The following is an 8951-nucleotide window of genomic DNA, read 5'->3' as shown; positions in this document are numbered from 1 at the left end:
ATTCAACAGTTGGGTCCGCAAGCGCGCTTAAACTGATTAATTGACCCGACCTTGCCCGCCGCTCTATTCATTTGGGCGCGACAAAACACTTCGCGCAGTTTTTGGTAATTAGAGCGGCGCCGTCATAATCCAGCCGATATCCAGACGGACGCACTTTTTCCGGGAAGCATGATAAAAAAGTCCAGCGAGAAACAATTAGACCTCTTTCGTCGTAAATACCACTCGTACTCGATCGCGTCATACTTTGTATGTTTGAAAAAGTTTTACTGGGTCAGCGAAATCGTAAACGCCGGTTTTCTTAGTTCGATAGCAGCTATCTAATTATTACGTCAACAAATCATAAATTGCAACATCAAAATACAAACTTCGTACTATAAATAAAATATTCGATAAAGCATGAGATGAGGTGTATCATACTATCATGTACACTCAGTATTTCTGCATAAAATCTAATAAAATTCAGTGCACGTAATCTGTGCGTTTTATGGCTTAGAATATTTGCCCTGCCCGTCCTTGCAAACTGTCATTGCGCAGCATGCAGATGCAGATTGCAGCGCAAAATTGATCGCGATTTCGAAACAGCTCGGAGTCGTCGACTGTCTCGCGTTCGAGCCAGCGCTCGAGCGGCCGTCTCGCTGTCCAACCAACAAGATTTGTTACGAAATTGAGGCATTTCCTCGCATCCTAGAAAATCTCGCAGCTCCGCTCGCAAATCCAGCTGTCACCCGATCGCACCGTATCACCGTGGAAAAACAACCGGGACAATGCTGAACGAAGCGGCCGCGATAAATCCTCCAGGTATCGTGTATTCAAAATCATGACAATCATTTACCAGCGCATGTTGGTGAAATATATAAAAATGTGAACATATATATATATATATATATGTGTGTGTGGTTTTATTGTGATAATTTAACAGAAATTCGAGAGCTGTGTCTCATGTTTGCGCATCAACGTCACGCTCTTTGTAATTACTGCGATGGAAATTTACAAAAATTTCATGCACATGATTGACGTTACATTTCTCGTTTTACATGTTTTCCGGTTTTGCTGTTTTCTTGGATTTTCAACACGCTCACGGACGATCGAACGATCGCCCTCTCGGCTAGAAAAACGTTTCAAATAAAATGTTCAATTGACAGAATTTAATTGACAAAGATTTTTCCATTTTGCAGCGAAGAATTACGTTAAAATATCACAAAGGTTATGCAAAATATAAGTGACTGACTGTCATAGCGTAATTGAAGATTGCGATCTTCGCGATGAGCTTGAGAATTGTACTCTTTTTATGTGCGTCTTCTTTTAGTGTTTAACGAGAAAGCATTATGCCTTCACGACTCGAGAAGCAAGAAAGAAATTTCAAAAAATGTAAAATCTACGTAGAAACGACAAATCCCGTAGCATCTTAATTGCGCGATTATGTAAATCTATGTTCTTGCGAATAAGAATATATTCTTACCTTCTCGCACTTTTCACAGAAAAAGCGGAAGACCGCCCGTCATCCAGCAGTTCGAAAAAATTCGCGACATTCACTACCGGAAGCAAAATTCACAAGAGCAAAATTCCGACGACTCAGTTCGGCCGAAATGCTGCGCAGGTACATTATATTAATATTATAATATAATATAATGCATCACCAAATAGTTGTTAAATAGTTAAATAGTTCTGCGTTCGACGGTATGATAGGTACTACATGCTATTATGTGTGTACTCGGTGCTTGTCGTCTGATCTGTCGCGCGAAAACCGCAACGTGCTGTCGTTAACGTTTCCACGATAATCAATACACGATTAATATTCGCGGTTTATAATTTATAGTATTTTTAACATCAAAGATTATTTCTCATCGACGATCTACAATCTCGGGAACGAAATAAAATAAATAAAATAAATAAAATGAATAAGGAATAAAAATTACCTTGAGGCAATGAAAACAAAATAAAGTAGGGCCTGTCAATGCGAAGCGAAGATGCATCCTTCCCGCATCAATCTATTATATTATCCCAACATTGAAAAATGACTCTTGCAGGCCGACTCGGCAAGTCATCCAACGAATGAGGAGTCTTCCAGCGGCATTAGTTCCAATAACAACTCCGCTCGTCGACCGACCATGAGGACGTTGTCTGGACCGCCGTCTGGCAGGAAGTCGGCGAGCGCGGCCGCCGCGGAAAAACGCCAGCTAGAGATCCAGTACAGCTCGAAAAAGACGAGATACGCGAATCTCAAGAAAACGCTTGCCGACAAGCAGGTAAGTAATCGCACGAGCGATGTTCTCGCAAATCAAGAAAGGAAAATCGTACTTCGAATGCTCTTTAGTGCACTTCTTGTACCGATCAACGCGGAGATTCAAACGAGCAAACTCAGAATTGCGAGATCGAAAGATATCAGAATAAGATCTCGTTTTTCTTTCCCTCTGGTTTCCAGAAAGTCGCGCAAGAGCTGTACGACGAGATGTCAAGTCTGCGGGAGAGGATCATCTCCGTCGGAGGCAAGGATCCCGGCAAGCTCGAAGGGCCGAGACCGCTTCAGCCCGACTCTTCCAAGCAGAATCCACTGACGTCCGTCGACGAGAATCCACGCGATTCTGCTGAGCAGCATTCGCTGATCTGCATGGATGAGTCGGTGGTGATCGGCGTGTCAACACTGCAGAATCAGCTGCAGGATCTCTGCGACCGCTCGCAGGAGCTTTGCCGAAGCGCACTGGACGAGATCACATCACTCGTATCCTTCGTCAAGGGTCGGTTGACGGAGCTGTATCAGCAGGACAACGCGGAATCGGCCCCGGTAAATTCAGAGCAGGCACAGCTAGAACTGACAGTGTTCTCATTGACGGAGCAAGATTATGAGCAGCTGAAGGCGCAGCTGGAGAGACTAAAATCGACTCAGAACGACTTCCTCGCCGAGTTTGGGAAGAGATGCTCGACGCTACGCAGCGAGTACGAGAGTTATCGTGGTCGCGTGAACGAGCCGCCAAAAAGAATCAGCGATCGCACGGATCTGCAGCAGCAGTTGGATACCGCTCTGGATGAGCTTAAGGTGGAGCGTGACAGGGTGAATCAGGGCAGAGAGAGGACAAGGATGATGGAAGTGCAAATGCAAAAGATGCGGGCGAAGATTCGCGAGCTGGAGGGCCACGTGGCTAACGAGGAGACGAGGTCGCAACAGCTGCAGAACACTGTCAGGTCCTTGGAGGCGCAGCTGAGACAGAAGGATCAGACGATGGAGCAGAGGATGAGGGACATGCACAAGGCAATGAAGAGCAGCGAAGGCCTTGTGGCGAAGATGGAGAAGCAGCGCGACAGCTTCGAGTCACGGTTGTCGATTTGCCATCGATTATCCATTCGTTCGTTCGCTTGTTTGTTCGCTCGATTGCTCGTTCAGCTTTATTCGCTGTGATTTTCGTTCAATATTATCTCGCTTTTTTATTTCTTTTTATTTTTTGAGGATTTCTGTTAGGTATTCGCGTCATTATATCATTAAATAATTATGACTTAAGGCAATGATTACCAAATATAATAGTTGATAAATAATTATTCTTATAGTTCTGATTAAATAGAAAAATTATTATTCAATTACTCAATTATTATATAGAGAAAATTGCTTTTATATATTTTATTTTATTTATTCGATTGGATATTGAAGCTGCTTTGATAAGATAAAAAGTCCTATCTTCTATGCTTTCTTGATTGACGTTGCCTATTTCAGGATGGTGGAGCTCAAAGAAAAGATGGTCTGTAAAGAGGATAAAGCGAACGCTACCATCAAAGAGTTATCGGAAAAGTTTACAGGGATCGATGCAGAGATCAACGAAGAGAGAGAGAAGAGGTGAGTAACAGTTTCTTTTAGTACTTCCTGTTAATAACATTATCACAATTTTCTTCTCCTAATATAGCGTTAAAAAAAATCCATATTTCATATTGATAACATAAAATATGATATAAAGAGATTATATATAAGATCACGAATTAATTATACACGCGCGCGTCACTTTCTCTATCTCTCTCCCTTCCTGATTCGTAACAATACTGTTAAAAATATACATTTAATTTTGTTCCTGTTCCAAATTCTACTAAAAGCTAAACCTATTATATTTTATATCTATCAAATCTCAATTATTCGATTCCATTAGATCGATTTAATTAAATCCGGTTTAGGAAGCAAGCCGAGAGCGCTTTGGCCGAGATGGGGGAACGTTGCAAGCATCTCGAAGAGAAAAGCCAGCTGTTATGCGACCTCGCGAGCGAGAAGAGCAACAATCTAACAGTGTCAGGTTGGTAAGAAGCTGAACAATTCCACGTGGATGCATGCCTCTCAGTCTTCTTCTTCGCGTTTGCATCTCTCGATAATACCATACAAATGTATCGAAGCGCAAAACATCGAACATCGAGAGCTCTTATCTCCTAATTGTCTGGCCCTCAGATGACAATCACACGCAGAACGAGGTCTGTCTGTACAACGACCTGATGGCAGCCCGGGCCGAACTGGAACGTCAGAAGGAGACGATCGAGCAGCTCGAGAAAGAGAAGCGGGAGATTGTCGACGTGATGCATCAGGCGGCCGTTAGTTCGCACTACTTTCGGAAATTACATTCGTATAAAGACCAAGAAATTACTTTTCGATTCTCTCTTCGCGGTCGCTCTCTAAGCGACCGATCGATTCTCGTCACAGTTATGAGATTAGGTGTGTTCGCACAAATCCTTTCCGTTCGCCCGCAGAGTCGCGATAACGAAGACGAGACGAAGGATAAGCTAGCCGCCGAACTCGTGGCCAAGACCAATGATCTCCAGAACCTGATGCTGGAGCACGCTCAGCTCCAGAAGATCGCCCGATTCGTGTAAGTTTCCGCAGTGTTAACGTACGTTGACGTTATCTCGCTACTGTTGGCAAGATGTTGAAAGATATGAAACGTAACTGATACTTTCGCTTGGACAATAGGTGTTTGTATCTTTACGGCTTTGTTTTATTTTACGAAGATATTTTTTATATTTCACGCGTATTATGATACTTGACTGCTTTCTGATTCGCGTGACGCATTTCTGGTCCATTTGAACGCTTCGAAATTGAAGATACGCTTAATTCAAGTTCAGTGTTTCTGGGATGAATGCGATTAAAACTTTCGATTTCTGTCGCGCAGACAAGAGAGAAACGAAGTGCTGGAGCAACAGTTATCCGAGATTCAGCGTCGCCTCCACGCGAAGTCGAAGGAAAGTGGCAGCAAGAACGGGTTCGACGAAAGCGAGCTTCAGCAACAGATCAGCGATCTGCGGAGCAGTCTAGCGGAAGTGATACGGCAGAACCAGGAGATGGAGACCGCCCTGACTCAGAAACGGCTGGAGCTGGAGCAACGCGACCGGGTGATGCGAGAGCAGAGCAAGTTCCTCAAAGTCAGGGACGACTTACTGAGCCTCCTCAAGGGAAAACAGCAGGATAGCGCGGACAATCCCACTAATGAAAGTTACGAGGACGACGAGGTAACAAACAATTTTGTACCAGAAAATTTTTATAATCTTGGTACTTTATTCAAATCCAAATTTAACATTCTTAAATTTGATGCACCTGACGTTTCCGTCATAGCCTCTTTTAAGTTCAATTATGCACGCCGATTGTGTTTACAGATCAGCAAGCAGATCGCGGCGAAGTCGGAAGCGATCCAAGAGCTGTACGCCACGCTGGAGGGCAAACAGATGCAGGTGCTGCGACTGGAGAAGCTGGTGAAGCTGCTCGAGGACCAGCAGGATCGGGCACAGGCGCAGCGCACGCGACTCGAGCATCGCATCGCCCAGCTGGAGGTGAGCCTGCAGGAGAAGAGCAAGAACGGAAGCAACCGGTACGTCGTGAGGAAATGCTTCTCGCCGCGTACACTTCGGTCTCGCGTTGCCGACTACGCACCGTCACGTGCGTTCTCCACGTCGTTCTGTCTTGGTACCGCTGCGGATTCATGCGGAGCGTTGGAACCGTCGCGGTATCGCACGAGTAGTCCAAGTCCACCGCCGAGGAGATTTCACGTTAACAATCGATACCCGCTCTGCTCCGGTGGAGAAGAGGCTTTCGTCTGCGAGCGATGTCGGGGCGAGATCGACGGCAGATTCACGGACGCGATCGGTCACGTCCAGAGAGATCCACGGGACTCTATCCGTGAGAATCTTTATGGTTGGCTAATGGGTACCGCGGCTTTGGGAGCTTTCGGCGAGCCCACGAGAGCTTTAAATAGGTTTTGCGATAGATCCAGCTCGTCCGACGAGGACACGGATTGCTTCGTCGGGATTGTTAATCCTCTCGTGGATCTTCAGAATTGTAGTAGAGAGTCGCGACATCGTTGCGAACGACACTGCCGTCGGTACCGTAGTCGCTCCTCGAGACGATCTTTTCGCGGCGCATCTCCTCGGCAACGCAATCCGATTATTCATATAAAGTAGATTAATTTCTCTGATTGGATTCTTATTAAATATCCATTTAACTCCTAAGAAACAAGCGTATCGATTGCATTAAAATAATTTATTTCTCCTCTAAAACGCAAATTTATTCAGAAACAAAAATATTGCAATGCAATTATATCTAGTAATAGTTACATTAGTTTAATCTATTTTGTACAATTTATTTACAAAAGTGTAACGATAATTAAATTTTAAGTTACGTTGACATTATAACGTAAATAATCATTGTTTCTAATAAATCGGTCGTTGACGTTGTCATTAGAGATATACACAATAAACAGTCACACTCATTAACGCACTCAAGATAGATTTTTCTCAAATTAACATCTGCATATCTTCTTCATCTCGTAACAAAATTAAAAAAACAATCTTATCTCGAGTGTGTTAACACAGTCTAGTAGGCTAGGTACTCCCTGCTGCATTGTATTGGTGTTCAACCTGATAACGGAGTTTCTTACAGGAGTGCCTAGCCTTACGAACAGACCGATCCTTCAATCCCTTCATGCTTTTGATAATCTTTCTTCCTTTGTGTTCTAGGAGTAGAACCTTCGGCATCCTGTAAGAAACTTCGTAATACGTCGGCAAACAGTCAATAAGTATCAACCCGCAACTCACACGCACGTCGGATTAATAAATTGTCTCAAATCACTGTACGTTTGATCTGCCTGAAGGCATGCTCAAAATTATATGTAAAACGTCATAATTATATGTCAAAGTTTGTACAATTATATTATATATTTCGAGGCCTTTAGCGAAACATATTTGTAATCGCGCCGTTTGTAGATTCCGTTTATATTTTGTATACATTATATTTATTTTATTAATAAAAATAATCACATTTTAAACACGTATATTAATCTCTGTCTAGTCGCTACTGTCACTACTGTCGGAGTATGCACCTAATAACGAAAGACTATTGCTTGCAACATTCGATTTAATGCTCGTTGTCGTATTTGAGGGGCTCGTCGAAGGATTTTCATCTGATCGCGAAATTGTCTCACTGACCGTGCTCTCGATCGCAGACGTCTTACTTTGCGATGCCTTTATCTTTATACCGAAGTTGCTCTTCTTCACCAAGGTGGGCGGATTTTTCTTAGCGGAGGATAAGCCTGTTTGACTTTCTGACCATAATGACATCTTCGCAGGTTTCGAAACTTCTCCAGAACTCTCCTGCAAAAAAAAGCAACGATTGTAATCTTTGGTTCCGATATCCGCGGCTAAATTTCCTTCATTATGAAATTTGAGTTTAACGTTTATCAAGATAAATGTGAAATGTGCTTACCATTTCCGTACTATCCTCTTGATCTGTTTTAGATCTTTTTTTAATGGGCTCAATGCTCTCTTCTTCTTCTACTTCCTCAATCTCCTCCTCTACAATAGTTCCAGTTAATGGTTTTTTGCCAAAGACGGACTTGATGTATTGCTCGTCTAACTCTTCCAATTCCTTCTCCGTCTTCTGCCGGACAGCCCCTGTGTCAAATTGCTCCAGCATTTGATCGTAGTTAATGGTCTGCTGCCTACGATTCAGATCTTTTAACTCCTCAAGGGACTCGAGCAATTCCAGCTCTTGTTTTGATTGAAGCGTTCGTTTCTCCAGCAGCTTCATTGGATTTGTCGCCTCCTCCTCTTTCTCTTCGTCCTCCTCACGCTGTGCCTGCTCCTCGGCCAGTTTTAACGCCATGAAATTTCTTGTTGCACCTGCCTCGATCTCGTAATCCGTGTTCTTCGGATCAGTCTTGAAGGATATCTCTTGCAGGCAACGGGTGCACTTAATGTAAAACCTGTAAATGCGTATTCCCAGGTAATCGTCGCCTTCGACGTCCTCCTTACGTGCGTTAAATTTTTTGCCCTTGTAGATGTATTCACCGCAAGTTTTGCAGCGCATGTTGAACGGTGCCATCAGTCGTACGGTGTATTGGCGATTCCGCGCGAGTTTCATGCGCGGAATCTTCGACGGATCGAAATCTGGCGGATAGTATTTCTAAAATGCAAAAAGAACAGAATGAATAAAAAAATCGAATTATCGAAGCAATGCAAGTAGAGGAAAGGCGCCGAAACTGACATAGACCCAGAGAGACGTAACCTTATTTCTCAGAAAGTAAATGTCACATTTTATCAAAACTAATATAATATAAACGCGATCTATTTGGTTAGTTAACGTTATATATATATGTACGCAAATTTTTATTTCAAGCTTTATGTTAAGAGATAACCTCTAAAAACAAAATGATATGTCAGTATTAGCGCCTTTCCTTTATGGACGCGATTGCGTCGTAAATAATGATTATTCGACTTGAATCTCATACTTACGTTCAAAACTTTGCGCTCGGACATTTTGCGGCCTTAAATTCGTTGACAATTGAATGTTACAACGCAATTCCTTAAATCGACGAGTTTGAGGTTAGACTGCCTTAGACCGAACGTTGGTTATATCGTCTGTGGACTGCCGAGAAGTGAGTCACTTCAAGCCGAGGCTGACAGCGCCAGCCAATCGCGTGAGCCTATCGCTACTATCGATT

The 8951-nt window shown here is 43.3% G+C and overlaps 2 protein-coding genes across 3 annotated transcripts; one reads left to right on the top strand and one right to left on the bottom strand.

The window, feature by feature from the left end:
* Nucleotides 1-577: 577 nt before the first annotated feature.
* LOC105284701 (myosin-16) lies at nucleotides 578-7282 on the top strand. 2 transcript variants are annotated; one of them, XM_026972252.1, is made up of 10 exons: nucleotides 578-798; nucleotides 1479-1597; nucleotides 2028-2246; nucleotides 2423-3312; nucleotides 3704-3823; nucleotides 4153-4268; nucleotides 4418-4557; nucleotides 4714-4832; nucleotides 5133-5469; nucleotides 5614-7282. In XM_026972252.1, exons 1-10 carry the CDS (start codon nucleotides 765-767, stop codon nucleotides 6412-6414), a joined length of 2895 nt encoding a protein of 964 aa, XP_026828053.1. In that variant the 5' UTR covers nucleotides 578-764; the 3' UTR covers nucleotides 6415-7282. The 2 variants fall into 2 exon arrangements, with proteins under 2 accessions (XP_026828053.1, XP_011346726.2); XM_011348424.3 differs by having other exon boundaries at nucleotides 4418-4832.
* Nucleotides 6483-8891, bottom strand: LOC105284702 (YJU2 splicing factor homolog). The gene is made up of 3 exons (XM_011348426.3): nucleotides 8743-8891; nucleotides 7715-8413; nucleotides 6483-7602 (listed from the first exon to the last, which is right to left on the bottom strand). Exons 1-3 carry the CDS (start codon nucleotides 8764-8766, stop codon nucleotides 7297-7299), a joined length of 1029 nt encoding a protein of 342 aa, XP_011346728.1. The 5' UTR covers nucleotides 8767-8891; the 3' UTR covers nucleotides 6483-7296.
* Nucleotides 8892-8951: the final 60 nt, after the last annotated feature.

The sequence above is a fragment of the Ooceraea biroi genome, chromosome 9, assembly GCF_003672135.1.
Source record: "Ooceraea biroi isolate clonal line C1 chromosome 9, Obir_v5.4, whole genome shotgun sequence".
NCBI lineage: Eukaryota > Metazoa > Arthropoda > Insecta > Hymenoptera > Formicidae > Ooceraea > Ooceraea biroi.
Note: the sequence above shows the minus strand (reverse complement) of the source record. Positions and strands in the feature narration are given on the sequence as shown.